Source organism: Mus caroli, unplaced genomic scaffold (genome assembly GCF_978045245.1).
Source record: "Mus caroli unplaced genomic scaffold, Mus_caroli_1 scaffold_8, whole genome shotgun sequence".
NCBI classification, from domain to species: Eukaryota; Metazoa; Chordata; class Mammalia; order Rodentia; family Muridae; genus Mus; species Mus caroli.
In genome coordinates, this window is record NW_028227263.1 from 90,840,695 (window position 1) to 90,858,635 (window position 17,941).

Genomic DNA, 17,941 nt, shown 5'->3' on the forward strand with positions numbered 1-17,941 from the left:
CCAACGGCTTGTCTTCTCCAGCCTTGATATGAAGGTTTGTGCTTAGTCTTGTTGTAACTTGTATGACATGTTAGGTTGATATCCCTAGGAGGCCTACTCTTATTGAAGAGAAACAGAATAGAGGTGAATCTGGAGGAAAAGGCTAGGTTGAGGAGGGAGGAATTCACAGGAGAGGGAGGGAGTACTGTGGTCAGGATGTAATGTGTGAGAGAAAAATTTAAAAGTTGAAAATAAAAAAAATAAAAATAAAAGCACAGGTTAGAAATATAGGTTTATGGTTAAGAATATGTACTGCTTCTGCAGAGGACCTTAATTGGATTTCCAACACCCACACCAGAAGGCTTACCACTCCCAGTAATGCCAGCTCTGATGCCTCCTGCCTCTGTGGGCACCTGAACTCACGAACATACCATCACACACACATAATAAAAATAACACAAATAAACCTTTGAAAAATACAGGAACTTAACCTACAATGTTCTTCCTAATTTTCCCTCTAACAGTTTCATGGTCCTACATCACAGAATAGGAAAATACTTTGTTCCCTATATACCTAACAGACAGCTAACATGGAGACTATACAATACTTCAAAAATAGGAATCAATAAGTCAGTCAGTCAATAGACTAATGTAATGAATTCACAACAGATGAACACAAATAGTCAGTAGACCCATGAAAAATGTTTAACCTCACTCAACCTCAGAAAAAAATGCAAATGAAAACTACAGTGAGATTTCATCTCACCCCATCGTTATGGCGGTCATTAATCCATGACAGCGCCAGGCAGTGGTGGCACACACCTTTAATCCCAGCACTTGGGAGGCAGAGGCATGTGGATTTCTGAGTTCGAGGCCAGCCTGGTCTACAGAGTGAGTTCCAGGACAGCCAGGGCTACACAGAGAAACCCTGCCTGGAAAAAAAAAAATTCTACGACAACAATGATTGATGAGGATGAGAACAAAGCTGTGATACACTGTCAGTTGGTATAGCCATTATGGAGATCAGTACAGCAGTTTCTCAAAAAAAAAAAAAAAAAAAAAAAAAAAAACTTTAAATAGGTCAAGAACACAAGCCAGCTATGCCACTCCTAGGTGTTTGCTCCAGGAAGTTCAAGTCCATGCATAATAGAGACACTCTGCATCAATGTCTATTATGACTCTGTTCACTACAGATAAGTCATGGAAACAACTAGGTATCCAACAACAGGGAAATGGAAAGAGAAAAATGTAGAAAATACATACACACAAGAAAAAAGTGTGGCATTTTCAGGAAAATGAACACAATGGGGTATCACTATATTAAAAGAATTAAGCCAATTTCTGAGAGACAAATATGTGTTTCTGTAACTCTTTGTCTTTAGATTGTATATAAAATCACTATATATACATATATATGTGCATACATGTATATACACACACATATATGACATGAAAGTAGAAGGGACACTGTAGGGTCAGGAGAAGGAAAGGAGACAGTAGTGGGATGGGTCTCCCCAAGTATATATAGTAAAATACACTCAAAGTATATTACATGTTTTCAATAAAATATTTTTCTGAAACCTAGTACTATATACAATGAAGATATTCCCACTTAAATATTCTGTTTTAAAATGCTAATGAGGCATGTTTTCCTATTCACCCTAACCTTTCAAGATAAAGAAGCAAACAAGGGCAATGTGTATCCTAGGATCTCTGATAAGATCACAAACTGAAGGGGGAAGAAAAGCAACACTATCATTAAAAGTAGAAAGGAAATAGTCCTCTCCATCACAGGTACAACATAGGCATAGAGACACAGGCATATTTTTGTACAAAAGGGGAAATGTAATTAAAATACAATCTCAGGAAAACTATTCCTGGGCTTCCCCAATAGTAGCGAATGCTTTTTAAAGGTATGTATAAAGATGTGTCTTTAAGTTGTAAAACTATTGTTCTGTACACAATGCCAAGTGGAGAGTGTTAGCAAAAATTGTGTATAAGCCCCATGTGTTGTTAGTTTTTCAAGTACTTACGTACTCTTTTCAAGCACAAGTAAATCTAACTGATCTGTGAGCACCCAAAAGAACTCTCTAATGGAAGGTCTTCGCTTGTTTATACCAGTTCCACTTTATTTGTTTAATTACCAATGCTTACTTGATCTTCTAGGTGATTAAAAGTTCAGAGTGTTAAAATTATAACCTGTCTGGGTATAATCAAAATAATCTCACTTTAACAATTTCTAGCTGCACCTCCACCAAAACAGTTGAGAACCATATCATTGTTAACACTGCTTTCAGTTTTCTTTGGGATTCAGACAGGATTTCTAGGAGAATCATCCCTGTTTAAAAAAAAACAAACAAAAAAAAAACAAAAACAGCTGTCTGCTCAGAGCCAAGCCTGGGTTACTGGTAAATTGGCCACTGCATCAAACTTCTATTTCTCATTGGTCTATACTTCCCTATGTGATGGTTTTTACAAGCATACTTGGTTTCATTCTGTTTCTAGTACTGACACAAAGATCACCATGAAATGACATGAAGTCTATGGGCAAGTGTGAGATGTTTGGGGAGAGGAAGGGCTCTAGGAGGTTCAACCTGAAAGAGCTATTTCTCCCCTGAACACAGGTGGGACCTTGACACAGAGTTGGAGAAGGGCAGAGGCTAACCACTAAAGAGAATGTGCTGACAGTGAGGGGAGACCAAAGGGATAAAGTGGGGGGAGGAGCTTACTGCGTGGGGAAAGTATTGGTAGCCAGACAGGTCACTTAACTTAGTAGAGCTCTTCCAACTTCCCAGGCCCTTCACAGTCGCTCCTTTGGTTATGATTTCAACCCTGTGCTGAAGGCAAAACTAGTTTTGCTGATGTAACTTTCAGGATCTTCTAAGAACCATTTTAAAACATAGTTAGCAAGCATGATGCGAATGACAGTATCGATTGTACATCCCTTCTCACACTGAGCCCTGCAGGGGCTATAGCTTAGTTATATTCTCCCTTCCTCCCAACAAAGGTGGAAGTTACACAGGCAGCTTTCCTTTCCTCCTTCTGCTGAGCGCTGCCCACATCCATCTCCACACAGCAGCCTTTGGTACAGTTATCATCTGGGAATAGGGTTAAAAACATCACCCACACTATAACGTCAAATGCAAAACCTAGCAACAAATGTTAACAAAATATTGGACTCACCAAGATCAAGATGAATGCCAGGGACAAAGGAGTTGAGAAAGAACATGGAGATGACAAATCCCAGCACCATCAGGCACTTGACAAGCAGACTCCTGTCTGATATCCTGTGCTTTAAGAGAAAAAACACAACTCATTTTCTCAGTTCAGTCTTCTGATTCTTGAAGTCTGTTCACAGTTCTATATGACTTGAATCACCATTAAGTGTTTCCTTTAAAAAAAAAAATAGAACATTTTTTTTCCGTGAGCCTAGCATTTAGTGGCTGCCAAACATTGGACAGAGCTTGTGGTTCCCTAGGGAAGAGTTAGTGGAAGGTTTATAGGACCTGACAGTGATGGTAACCCCACAGGAAAACCAACAGTGTCAATTAACCTGGACCCCTGGGAGCTCCCAGAGACTGAGCTACCAACCGAAGAGCATACCATACATGGTCTGAGGTCCCTGGTACGTATGCAGCAGTGGACGCCTTGTCTGGCCTCCGTGGGAAAGGATGCACCTAGTCCTGCAGAGACTTGATGCACCAGGGAGAAGGGATACCTGGGAGTGGGGTACACTCCCAGAGTCAAAGCGGGGAGGAGATGGAGAAGGAACCCCAGAGTCACGAGGTAATGAGTATTCTGTTTCCTATGAGTCCCTCAGAGGTGCTGTACCCCATAGGCAGCTCATTTCAGCATGAAAATTAGCAGAAAATAAAAGCAAAGTTCTGCCTAGAAGTCAGACTCATAATGTCAGGATACACCCAGCTCACATCTGTCCTAAAATAACACATCCTATACTACATGTCAAGAATCCATGCCCTGTATACTCTCTGGGTCAAGAGAGTTAATGAGCAGAAGCTGCCTCAAGTGGTGGCCGCCATGCCTTTTCGGGACATACTTGGAGTGCATCTTTCAGATGTAGATGTAGATGCAGATGTAGATTTAGATGTAGATGTAGATGTAGATGTAGATGTAGATGTAGATGTAGATGTAGATGTAGATTTAGATGATGTAGATGCAGATGCAGATGCAGATGATGTAAGATGTAGATGTAAGATGTAGATGTAAGATGTGGATGCGGATGCGGATGCAGATGCAGATTTACATGTAGATGTAGATGTAGATGCAGATGCAGATGCAGATGCAGATGCAGATGTAGATGTAGATGTAAGATGTAGATGTGGATGTGGATGTGGATGTAGATGCAGATGTAGATGTAAGATGTAGATGTGGATGTGGATGTAGATGTAGATGATGTAGATGCAGAAGTAGATGCAGATGCAGATGCAGATGTAGATGTAGATGATGTAGATGTAGATGTAGATGTAGATGTAGATGTAGATGTAGATGTATGCTTTTATTTCCTGAAAAAATAATTCTGTTATTTTAGAAAATATTTTTTCTCATTAACATATAAATTATAACTCATCTAAAGCTACAAGAATGAAAAGAGCAACAATTTTTCTATCATTAACTGAATCTTAGTGTGATGGTTTGTATATGCTTGGCCCAGTGAGTGGCACTTTGTTGTAGTAGGTGTGGCTTTGTTGGAGTAGTTGTGGCCTTGTTGGAATAGGTGTGTCACTGTGGGTGTGGTCTTTAATACCCTTAACCTAGCTGCCTGGAAGCCAGTCTTCTCCTAGTGGCCTTCAGATGAAGATGTAGAACTCTCAGCTCCTCCTGCACCATACCTGCCAGGATGCTGCCATGCTCCTGCCTCAATGATAATGGACTGAACCTCTGAACTTCTAAGCCAGCCTCATTTGTCCTTATAAGAGTTTCCTTGGCCATGGTATCATCATGTAAAAAAAGCAATCACCCTTTTTACAAGCCATGATTCAGAATGCCTTGAGAAAAAAATAAAAGACAAGATACCTTTCTCTGTAGCTCTTGAATATTGGTCTCCCAATTTTTGTCTTCCTGTGAAATTTGCCTGTGATAGAAAAAGGACTCTCATTTCTCTGTCGCAGAAAGCTCGATGCTTCATGAGACTAGCAAGGTGACACTGACAGCTGTGGAAACCTAGATATGTCTGTGGATCCTGGCACAGCCGTGTAAGGGACAGCAAACCCATGACAGTGACTAGGGAAATTAGGAAAGCTATTCACCTTGTATTTCCCAAAGAAAAAGGACAAATATGATGATCTGAGAAAGAAAATATGAGAACAATTGCAAAAAAAAAATTCACAAATAATACCTGCCAGTGTGTGAGATTGACTAGGGCCACAGGGTGGTGTTCTATCCCTACCCTTCAGGAACACTGAACTTCATAGGTGCTCAGTGCTTCTTATAAAATGGCATGGTATCTGCTGTACTGCACACTCTTACCCTCACACATACTTTCAATAATCTTTGTATTAGTTATAGCACTTACTATAATATATAATAGCATAACTACAATTAAATGCTAGGGTAAATAGCTGGCATTCTGTATTACTTACAGAATAATAACAAGAAGAGTAGATATACATATTCAGTATAATCATATTTTTTCAGGCTTTAGAAATATATAAATTTTCTTGGTAGTAGTACATTGAATACCACAACATGTGTGTAAGGTTGGAGGGTAACTTGCAGGAAGGGAATCTGTTCTCCTTCAACTGTGTGGCTTCAACTTTTATATCAAATTTCCTTTTGATCTGTACAGTCAGCTCACTTTTTCTGTTTTGTTTTCTTCTACACTAACCATAGGTAAAATGAAGGATAGGAAAGAAGGTCATTTTGGTGAACACTTAGACAACAAACGAGCACCAAAGGAGACCAGCTGCCTAGCCCGTGGAGCGCTAAAGGAAATTATGGCAGAAAGAGGAATAATTCTCTTTACTTTTCAAACAACTTTTCAAAAAATGGCAAAGCAATAATTGCAGGACATTCTCCTGATTAATGATTAATATGGAAATTCCTACTACATTGTGAGTAGTACCACCATGGAAAGACAGTTCTGGGTTGTATTAAAAACAATAACCTGAGTGAGCAATAGAAAGCAAGCCAGTGAGTGTCTTTCTATGGACTCAGTTTCATTTTCCTCCTTGTGTTCCTGCCTTGAGTTCCTGCTCTGTTCTTTCTGTGATGTAAGCGGGAAGATGAAATAACCCTGTCCTCTTCAACTTGCCTTGAGTCATGCAAGACGTTTATTACCAGCAATCGCAAGTAACCAGGCCAAACTGTAAGCCCAAATAAACCCTTCCGTCTGGTAAGTTGCTACACTGTTTAATTACAGCAATAGAAAAATAACTAATGCAGACAGTAAGAAATATTGTGATCAAAAATCATTTTTACCCTCTTGGGTATCCTATGATAAATGAATGCAATGCCACCATTAAGCACAACCTGTAAGGAGCCCCTGGTACAAATCCAAGCAGGATCCTGTGGTACCTGTGGAAAGTGTGCAACCTTTGGGCCAGCAGATGCTCCAGGGCAAGCACTTTCTCCAGCAGCAAGCCACGCACAGCTGTCTCCTCACGGCTGGCTGGACTGATGCGCTGGGCAGTCAAACGCCAGACATGAATCTCGTGCTTCAGTTCTGCAGAGAAATAAGTGTTAAGGTACTGAGGGTACTGAGTCGCTCCCACTCTCAGCCCTCAGCAAATGCTTTTCTGTCCATCACACACCAATGACATCCACCCACATTCCATGCAGACTCTTCACAGCATGAGCTACAATGATGGGACCAGATGATAGATCTGAACTCTGAAAGTCATCGTGGAAGCAAGAAAGACGATTTCAACTCTTCCTGAAAAAGGAAGTCTTTATCAAGTGATATCTTTTAAAAATTCATGTATTGGTTTATTATTATTGGTTATTGTTGATTTATTATTATGTCAATAATATACTGGTTTTTTATTATTATTTACTTGCAATGCCTTAACTCTAGGACTCAACAACCGCAGAACATTCTCACTGGCTCTGCTTTCAACCAAAATCTAAGCATCACTCCTGTGGTTTTAATATGGTTTGTCACAGCTTCTCAGATGCTTTCCGGCTATAGTCAAGTGTACCTGGATTATTCTCTCCAAACTATGTGGCCTGTTATGATGCAGCAAAGTTGCTGGGGCCATGCTCCTGGATGTCCTGTCTCCTGGACAGTAAGCTATTATAAACATCTCACTTTTAGCTTGCCAGGGTGGAATACTGCGATAGCAACACAAATGAACTCAGCCGATTGCCTGGTCTTGGATTGGTTTCTGAAAGAGAACTCTGGAATAACAGCTGCCTGTGGTTCTCAGGCAGCCACGCTTGGCACCCTCTAGTGGAGGATCTGCTAAGGAATGGGCAACGGGAAAGCATCTCCTCCCAGGGCGTAGGGGGAGTTCCAGTGAGCTCCAGTGTGTCACACAGGAGAGATTAATCAGCAGGTGAAATCCTAGCCAGAAAGCAGCAAACAGCACTTTCACCCATCACTGAATTCAGTCACCTTCTAATGGTGTCTGAGACACCATTAGAGACAGTTTTCCATCCACTGCTTCATAAGATATTAAGCTATTTTATGAGACTTACATTTAACCTCAGTTTTACAGTTTGAAATATATATATAAGGAAAGGGCCAAGGTGGCAGATTAAAACAAGTCACCCTTTATAGTTCCCTGGCAGACTCAGACTGAAGCAGCCAGAGAGCAGCTGACGGGACAGCTTGCAGGAAGCTGTGGACAGTCACTGCCCCTAAGAGTGCAGCATACCAGGAACCAATAAATACCTCCCTGGTGATCCCATGGGAGAATGCCCCCGCCTCCTGCTCATGAGAACTTCCCTTGGTTTTGAGGAAGAGTCCTACAGAGAAGAATCTGCAACCTGGGAAGATGCTCATACCCACCGACGATCTCACTAGGCTCCTTGTTATAAAGCTTTTTGTTCCAGTACAGAAGTCTGAGGAGGGGAAAGGAGACCAGGAGAACAAGGCAAATTCCCAGGAACATGTGTGCTGTGAAACCAGCAAAGTCCAGGCCCTGGAAGACGAAAGGAGAGATACATGATATGTGGGCCTTGAGGGGGGCTGAGGCAGGGTATGGGCTGGAAACACAGGGGGGCTCTGGTGACATTTGGGCAGAGTCCTGCCACCAAACATTGATACTTTGTAAGTTTGGAATGGTTAAAGCCTTTAATTGCTGTTTTGGTTTTGGTTTTTGGTTTTTCTCTTCAAGACAAGGTTTCTCTGTAGCTCTGGCCGTCCTGGAAACCCGTTCTGTAGACCAGGCTACCCACAAATTCACAAGAATCTGCCTACCTCTGCCTCCCATGTGCTGGGATTAAAGGTGTGTGCCACCATTGCCCGGCTATTTAAAGCCTTTTTTACTCATCTTGTGTTTTTGAAAAGCCAGTGCTTACATAACTTACAAGCCATCTTAGAAGAAAACAAAAATAGACTATTACAACTAGCTCCAGACTAGACTTAGTCTGCTCTCACTAGGCTATGTGTTGCCCCAGGATGAAGAGAGGTCAAAACATTGAACAATGTTATTTAATAGTTAATTTTTTTTTAATGTTTGACTAAAGTGCTTGCTGTGATTGGAAGGGACATCCTCGGACTGGAACCTGTCATCTTCCCATTTGTTACTGTGTCTACCCAGAGCACTAGAATTACTACAGGGGTTCTAGGGAGGCAGCCTCTCCCTTCCTTCCTGCTTTCTCTGATGGCTATGAGGCTGTGTCATGGTCATCAGTTGAGTGTGCTTCATATGGCTAAAAATCCACCCCTAGGTTAATTTGTTAGAAAGTAAGTCAATAGCAATCTTGATTAATTTTACTTTTTAGTTTATTTTGTTATTTTATTGGTATTTTTAAGCAAATATGTACAGCATCTGTTGAGCCCCAGTAGGAGAGATGAATCTTTGAAGATGATGATCTATGAGAATTCAAGCAGTATCCATAAACAGCTACTGCCTTAAAGGGGGTAGGGTCAAGGGTACCATAGTACTGTGAGGCATTGGGATCTCAGAGGTTGAAGGATATTGGCAGTAAGGATATGGTCACAGAGGACACAGCAGTCCAGCTGTGCCATGAGACATGCTGTCAGTAAGCCACTGTAGGGAGGCCACTTCCAACACTTCTCAGCACTTATATATAGCTCAGGTTAATTACAACAACCTCCCATGTAATGGAGCTGTAATGGTGTCACCAAACCTCACCCTGAACTCACCACATTCTAGCATTTCTTCAAAGAAAACACTACCTAGTACTTTATTTTTATCTATAGAATTCATACCCCAAATGTCTGAATGAAAAATAGTTATATCTTTAGGTGTTCATGAAAATGTTTTTTGTTTCCTTTAAAACCAGAAGAAGAAAAATGAGCTTGGGGGTGGTAGAGAAATGGATCTGATTGCTTTTGCAGAGGATCCAGACTTTTCCCCAGCACCAACACGATACCTCACAACCCTCCAGTCATGGGTGATAGAATGATCTCTTCTGTCTAGCGGGTTGGAAACCCTCTTCTAACCTCTGAGAGCACCAGGCATGTATATGGTACACAGACATACATAGAGCCAAAACCACACAAACACATAAAATAAAAAGTAAATAAACATTAAAATTTTTTAGTAACCTGAGAAAACTACTTTTTTGTTGTTGTTTTTTTTTTTATATTTTTATTACATATTTTCCTCAATTACATTTCCAATACTATCCCAAAAGTCCCCCATAGCGCCCCCCACTTCCCTACCCACCCATTCCCATTCTTTTGGCCCTGGCATTCCCCTATATTGGGGCATATAAAGTTTGCAAGTCCAATGGGCCTCTCTTTCCATTGATGGCTGACTAGGCCATCTTTCGATACATATGCAGCTAGAGACAAGAGCTCCGGGGTTCTAGTTAGTACATCATGTTGTTCCAACAATAGGGTTGCAGATCCCTTTAGCTCCTTGGGTACTTACTCTAGCTTCTCCATTGGGAGCCCTGTGATACATCCAATAGCTGACTGTGAACATCCACTCCTGTGTTTGCTAGGCCCCAGCATCGTCTCACAAGAGACAGCTATATTTGGGTTCTTTCAGCAAAATCTTGCTAGTGTATGCAATGGTGTCAGCGTTTAGAAGTTGATTATGGGATGGATCCCTGGATACGGCAGTCTCTAAATGGTCCATCCTTTCATCACAGCTACGAACTTTGTCTCTGTAACTCCTTCCCTGGGTGTTTTGTTCCCAATTCTGAGAAGGTGCACAGTGTCCACACTTTGGTCTTCATTCTTCTTGAGTTTCATGCGTTTAGCAAATTGTATCTTAAATCTTGGGTATCCTAAGTTTTGGGCTAATATCCACTTATCAGTGAATACATATTGTGTGAGTTCTTTTGTGATTGTGTTACTTCACTCAAGATGATGCCCTCCAGGTCCATCCATTTGGCTAGGAATTTCATAAATTCATTCTTTTTAATAGCTGAGTAGTACTCCATTGTGTAAATGTACCATAATTTCTGTATCCATTCCTCTGTTGAGGGACATCTGGGTTCTTTCCAGCTTCTGGCTATTATAAATAGGGCTGCTATGAACATAGTGGAACATGTGTCCTTTTTACCGGTTGGGACATCTTCTGGATATATGCCCAGGAGAGGTATTGCTGGATCCTCCGGTAGTACTATGTCCAATTTTCTGAGGAACCGCCAGACTGATTTCCAGAGTGGTTGTACAAGCTTGCAATCCCACCAACAATGGAGGAGTGTTCCTCTTTCTCTACATCCTCGCCAGCAACTGCTGTCACCTGAATTTTTGATCTTAGCCATTCTGACTGGTGTGAGGTGGAATCTCAGGGTTGTTTTGATTTGCATTTCCCTGATGATTAAGGATGTTGAACATTTTTTCAGGTGTTTCTCTGCCATTCGGTATTCCTCAGGCGAGAATTCTTTGTTCAGTTCTGAGCCCCATTTTTTAATGGGGTTATTTGACTTTCTGGAGTCCACCTTCTTGAGTTCTTTATATATATTGGATATTAGTCCCTTATCTGATTTAGGATAGGTGAAGATCCTTTCCCAATCTGTTGGTGGTTTTTTTGTCTTATTGATGGTGTCTTTAGCCTTGCAGAAGCTTTGTAGTTTCATGAGGTCCCACTTGTCAATTCTCGATCTTACAGCACAAGCCATTACTGTTCTATTCAGGAATTTTTCCCCTGTGCCCATATCTTCAAGGCTTTTCCCCACTTTCTCCTCTATAAGTTTCAGTGTCTCTGGTTTTATGTGAAGTTCCTTGATCCACTTAGACTTGACCTTAGTACAAGGAGATAGGAATGGATCGATTCGCATTCTTCTACATGTTAACAACCAGTTGTGCCAGCACCATTTGTTGAAAATGCTGTCTTTCTTCCACTGGATGTTTTTAGCTCCCTTGTCGAAGATCAAGTGACCGTAGGTGTGTGGGTTCATTTCTGGGTCTTCAATTCTATTCCATTGGTCTATTTGTCTGTCACTATACCAGTACCATGCAGTTTTTATCACAATTGCTCTGTAGTAGAGCTTTAGGTCCGGCATGGTGATTCCACCAGAGGTTCTTTTATCCTTGAGAAGAGTTTTTGCTATCCTAGGTTTTTTGTTATTCCAGATGAATTTGCAGATTGCACTTTCTAATTCGTTGAAGAATTGATTTGGAATTTTGATGGGGATTGCATTGAATCTGTAGATTGCTTTTGGCAAGATAGCCATTTTTACAATGTTGATCCTGCCAATCCATGAGCATGGGAGATCTTTCCATCTTCTGAGATCTTCTATAATTTCTTTCTTCAGAGACTTGAAGTTTTTATTATACAGATCTTTCACTTCCTTAGTTAGAGTCACGCCAAGATATTTTATATTATTTGTGACTATTGAGAAGGGTGTTGTTTCCCTAATTTCTTTCTCAGCCTGTTTATTCTTTGTGTAGAGAAAGGCCATTGATTTGTTTGAGTTAATTTTATATCCAGCTACTTCACCGAAGCTGTTTATCAGGCTTAGGAGTTCTCTGGTGGAATTTTTAGGGTCACTTATATATACTATCATATCATCTGCAAAAAGTGATATTTTGACTTCATCTTTTCCAATTTGTATCCCTTTGATCTCCTTTTGTTGTCGAATTGCTCTGGCTAGGACTTCAAGTACAATGTTGAATAGGTATGGAGAAAGTGGACAGCCTTGTCTAGTCCCTGATTTTAGTGGGATTGCTTCAAGCTTCTGACCATTTACTTTGATGTTGGCTACTGGTTTGCTGTAGATTGCTTTTATCATGTTTAGGTATGGGCCTTGAATTCCTGATCTTTCCAAGACTTTTATCATGAATGGGTGTTGGATCTTGTAAAATGCTTTTTCCGCATCTAAGGAGATGACCATGTGGTTTTTGTCTTTGAGTTTGTTTATATACTGGATTACGTTGATGGATTTCCGTATATTGAACCATCCCTGCATCCCTGGGATGAAACCTACTTGGTCAGGATGGATGATTGTTTTGATGTGTTCTTGGATTCGGTTAGCAAGAATTTTATTGAGGATTTTTGCATCAATATTCATAAGGGATATTGGTCTGAAGTTTTCTATCTTTGTTGGGTCTTTTTGTGGTTTAGGTATCAGAGTAATTGTGGCTTCATAGAATGAGTTGGGTAGAGTACCTTCTGTTTCTATTTTGTGGAATAGTTTGTGTAGAACTGGGATTAGATCTTCTTTGAAGGTCTGATAGAACTCTGCACTAAACCCATCTGGTCCTGGGCTTTTTTTGGTTGGGAGACTATAATGACTGCTTCTATTTCTTTGGGGGATATGGGGCTGTTTAGATCATTAACCTGATCTTGATTCAACTTTGGTACCTGGTATCTGTCTAGGAACTTCTCCATTTCATCCAGGTTCTCCAGTTTTGTTGAGTATAGCCTTTGGTAGAAGGATCTGATGGTGTTTTGGATGTCTTCAGGATCTGTTGTTATGTCTCCTTTTTCATTTCTGATTTTGTTAATTAGGATGCTTTCCCTGTGCCCTCTAGTGAGTCTGGCTAAGGGTTTATCTATCTTGTTGATTTTCTCAAAGAACCAGCTCCTTGATTGGTTGATTCTTTGAATAGTTTTTCTTGTTTCCACTTGGTTGATTTCACCCCTGAGTTTGATTATTTCCTGCCGTCTACTCCTCTTGGGTGAATTTGCTTCCTTTTGTTCTAGTGCTTTTAGGTGTGTTGTCAAGCTGCTAATGTGTGCTCTTTCTAGTTTCCTTTTGGAGGCACTCAGAGCTATGAGTTTTCCTCTTAGAAATGCTTTCATTGCGTCCCATAAGTTTGGGTATGTTGTGGCTTCATTTTCATTGAACTCTAAAAAGTCCTTAATTCTTTCTTTATTCCTTCCTTGACCAAGGTATCATTGAGAAGAGTGTTGTTCAGTTTCCACGTGAAGGTTGGCTTTCTATTATTTATTTTGTTATTGAAGATCAGCCTTAGTCCATGGTGATCTGATAGGATGCATGGGACAATTTCAATGTTTTTGTATCTGTTGAGTCCTGTTTTGTGCCCAATTACGTGGTCAATTTTGGAGAAGGTACCATGAGGTGCTGAGAAGAAGGTGTATCCTTTTGTTTTAGGGTAAAATGTTCTGTAGATATCTGCCAGATCCATTTGATCCATAACTTCTGTTAGTTTCACTGTGTCCCTGTTTAGTTTCTGTTTCCATGATCTGTCCATTGGTGAAAGTGGTGTGTTGAAGTCTCCCACTATTATTGTATGAGGTGCAATGTGTGCTTTGAGATTTACTAAAGTTTCTTTAATGAATGAGGCTGCCTTTGTATTTGGAGCATAGATATTCAGGATTGATAGTTCCTCTTGGAGGATTTTACCTTTGATGAGTATGAAGTGCCCCTCCCTGTCTTTTTTGATGACTTTGGGTTGGAAGTCAATCTTATCTGATATTAGAATGGCTACTCCAGCTTGTTTCTTCATACCATTTGCTTGGAAAATTGTTTTCCAGCCTTTCATTCTGAGGTAGTGTCTATCTTTTTCTCTGAGATGAGTTTCTTGTAAGCAGCAAAATGTTGGGTCTTGTTTGTGTAGCCAGTTTGTTAGTCTATGTCTTTTTATCGGGGAGTTGAGTCCATTGATATTAAGAGATATTAAGGAAAAGTAATTGTTGTTTCCTGTTATTTTTGTTGTTAAAGTTGGCATTCTGTTCTTGTGGCTTTCTTCTTTTAGGTTTGTTGAGGGATTACCTTCTTGTTGTTTCTAGGGCGTGGTTCCTGTCCTTGTATTGGTTTTTTTCTGTTATTATCCTTTGAAGGGCTGGATTCGTGGAGAGATAATGTGTGAATTTGGCTTTGTCGTGGAATACTTTGGTTTCTCCATCTATGTTAATTGAGAGTTTGGCTGGGTATAGTAGCTTGGGCTGGAATTTGTGTTCTTTTAGTGTCTGTATAACATCTGTCCAGGATCTTCTAGCTTTCATAGTCTCTGGTGAAAAATCTGGTGTAATTCTGATAGGCTTGCCTTTATATGTTACTTGGCCTTTTTCTCTTACTGCTTTTAGTATTCTATCTTTATTTAGTGCATTTGTTGTTCTGATTATTATGTGTCGGGAGGTATTTCTTTTCTGGTCCAGCCTATTTGGAGTTCTGTAGGCTTCTTGTATGTTCATGGGCATCTCTTTCTTTAGATTTGGGAAGTTTTCTTCTATAATTTTGTTGAAGATGTTTGCTGGTCCTTTGAGTTGAAAATCTTCATTCTCATCCACTCCTATTATCCGTAGGTTTGGTCTTCTCATTGTGTCCTGTATTTCCTGGATGTTTTGAGTTAGGATCTTTTTGCATTTTCCATTTTCCTTGATTGTTGTGCCCATGTTCTCTATGGAATCTTCTGCACCTGAGATTCTCTCTTCCATCTCTTGTATTCTGTTGCTGATGCTTGCATCTATGGTTCCAGATTTCTTTCCTAGGGTTTCTATCTCCAGTGTTGCCTCATTTTGGGTTTTCTTTATTGTGTCTACTTCCCTTTTTAGGTCTAGTATGGTTTTGTTCATTTCCATCATCTGATTGGATGTGTTTTCCTGTTTCTCTTTCAGAACTTCTACCAGTTTGGTTGTGTTTTCCTGTTTTTCTTTAAGGACTTGTAACTCTTTAGCCATGTTCTCCTATAGTTCTTTAAAGTCCTTCTTGATGTCCTCTACCATCATCATGAGATATGCTTTTAAATCCAGGTCTAGTTTTTCAGGTGTGTTGGGGTGCCCTGGACTGGGCGAAGTGGGAGTGCTGGGTCCTGATGATGGTGAGTGGTCTTGGTTTCTGTTAGTAAGATTCTTACCTTTACCTCTCGCCATCTGGTAATCTCTGGAGTTGTTATAGTTGTCTCTGTTCAGAGGTTGTTCTTCTGGGGATTCTGAGTATCCTCTGTCAGCAGACCTGTACAGACTAAGTTCGGCGGAGTCCCGGAGCCAAGATGGCGCTCCCTGCAGGGCAGGTCACTGTTCTCCGGCTGGGAGGGTGTCGGATGTCTGCGGCCCCTAAAGGGTGCTGCCTCAGCGGCTCTGTGGCTCCCGCCTGTCCCAGAAGCCGTCTGCCCCTGTGGTCCCCACTCTGACCTGTAGAGACTAAGCTCGGCGGAGTCCCGGAGCCAAGATGGCGTTCCCTGCAGGGCAGGTCACTGTCCTCCGACTGGGAGGGTGCCGGATGTCTGCGGCCCCAAAAGGGTGCTGCCTCAGCGGCTCTGTGGCTCCCGCCTGTCCCAGAAGCTGTCTGCCTCTGTGGTCCTCACTCTAACCTGTAGACTAAGTTCGGCGGAGTCCCGGAGCCAAGATGGCACTCTCTGCAGGGCAGGTCTCTGTCCTCCGGCTGGGAGGGTGCCGGAAGTCTGCTGAGAAAACTACTTAAATATACCAGTCTGCTTATCTTTAAACCATCCAGGTCATAAAACATAATTATTAGTTTTAGGGAAAAAATAGCCGGAGGAGACAGGAATTCTGTATCCTGAGTAACTCTGAATCTGTTCATAATGTAAGCCCCACTGTTTTCTCCTACTAGGAATGGTGGGACAATAAGAGAATGGAGCAATGAGAGGAAAACTGCAAAGGGAAGAAAGTTAAGGAGGCCCTGGGATGCCTCCACAGCAAAGCGGCAGCACAGAGCAGAGCTTACTAGGAAGGCTTTACAGGTGAGTTTATCAAGCAACAGAAAGGAAGATCAGAAAAACCCAAACTGATAAGTTTTAGAAACAACAAACAAGGAGGGCAGATGCACTGTGCCCTGGGATTCTGATGAGGTTTTTGAGCCTATCAGGCACTTGTGTCTGGAACTCCTTGCTACTGTTACATCCCTTTGTCATTTCCTAGACATTTCTCCTTGGGGTTCTCAATGACAAAACCACCTCCCATCACGTTAATGTCAATACAGGCCCTAAATGCAGCCCCTTAACCTTGAAGACTGTCTCTCCTGATTTTCCCCTCCTAAACTACTTATGATCAATAGTACCTGCTGAGAACAGGTGACAGCAAGAACCTTGGTTCACAGTACTTAGTAAAGAAAGCTGCATAGAGTGCTCTGTTGAGTTTACATTTCCTGAAATCAACCCTACTGTGCTGTTACCTACCATTTTTCTCAACTCCTGATTGGAAACAATGATAACATTTGGTGGGTCCCCAATAGCAGTGGCAGCTCCTCCAATGTTTGTGAAGATCACTTCTGCAATGAGGACTTGTCTCGGATCAAGATTGAGCACCTCACATAACCTACCATGAATGGAAGACAGTGATAAGGTCTGTCCACAACCCTACATGCACACATACGCACACTCGCACACACACATAATGCAGGGAATGACCATCAGCAGTAACATCCTCAGATACAACAAATTACAAGGATACTTCTAAGTTCACACACCACAGTCTGAGCTATCCGTGTGATGGTATGGCTTCTGCCTGCTCCCACAGCCCTATAGGAGTGCTGAGCTCCATGTGTAGGGCCACAGTAGAGGAAAGGGGCCTGGAGCAGATGAATGGACATCAGCTATCAGATGCCTTCAGTTCAGAGAGTGGTGGGGAATCAAAAATCACCAGCAATAAAATAACACTAAGCCTGCTGACTTAGACCCTTATGTGCTCTCCCTTTTCTGAAGAGACTTTAAACCCTCTCTGCTCATTACTTGAATCATTACCTTTACTCCCTCTTGGCTGTAGGTTGGCTGCATGATATTTGTCTTGGAATCTTTGGAAGTCCTATACCCTGATCTGCTGAAGACTAAGCTCTATGAATAGATGGAAGATGAAAATGTGGGAAACCATGAGCAAAAACTCTTGGTACATAGCGATCTGCACAAATCTCTTGCCTATATTCCCTGTGACAGTCTATGTCTTGGAAAGCAAGGCCCATGTCCTCCAACTTCTTGTGGTATGTTTACCCTATGCTGTCACCTGTACCTGTCTATATTCTGCAGTCACACAAGCCAGAACTGGCTGGGTTGGAATTCAATAAGATGGACTCTAGGGGAGGGATGGATACTATCCCTTGATTTTTTCGTAGAAGTAAGGAAGAAACCTTGAAACCAGGTGGTATACCCAGAACATGCATACGTCTCATGCATACAAATACACATTTGCTCCAAACTTGGCCTTAATTCCAATATTAGAAGAATTCTACACACCTTATGGTGACAGGGGTAAAAAGGAGCATCGTAGTGACATTGTCTAAGAAGGCAGAAAGGATGGCAGCCATGAGACAAAGCATGATGATCATGGCCCACACTCTTCCTCGAGAAAGTTGATATGCCTAGGACACATACAGGAAAGAACAAGCCAGAATCAGAATATCTGTACAATAAAAGCTAGGTTTTTACTAATGACTCCAAGATATGGAGACCAAAATATATTCTCATTCAGAATTTGCACAGTTTTGTTGTAGAAAT

At 41.3% G+C, this 17,941-nt stretch overlaps 1 protein-coding gene across 2 annotated transcripts in view; it reads right to left on the reverse strand.

Moving 5' to 3' along the window:
- Positions 1-17,941, reverse strand: part of Oca2 (OCA2 melanosomal transmembrane protein) — a 310,146-nt gene that overhangs the window by 207,375 nt on the left and 84,830 nt on the right. For both annotated transcript variants that reach the window (XM_021168684.2, XM_021168683.1), the window contains exons 12-17: positions 17,681-17,805; positions 16,631-16,769; positions 7,949-8,081; positions 6,514-6,661; positions 5,014-5,071; positions 3,163-3,271 (exon numbers count right to left, since the gene is read on the reverse strand). In XM_021168684.2, coding sequence (XP_021024343.1) covers positions 3,163-3,271; positions 5,014-5,071; positions 6,514-6,661; positions 7,949-8,081; positions 16,631-16,769; positions 17,681-17,805 — 712 coding nt within the window. The remainder of the gene's footprint in view (positions 1-3,162; positions 3,272-5,013; positions 5,072-6,513; positions 6,662-7,948; positions 8,082-16,630; positions 16,770-17,680; positions 17,806-17,941) is intronic.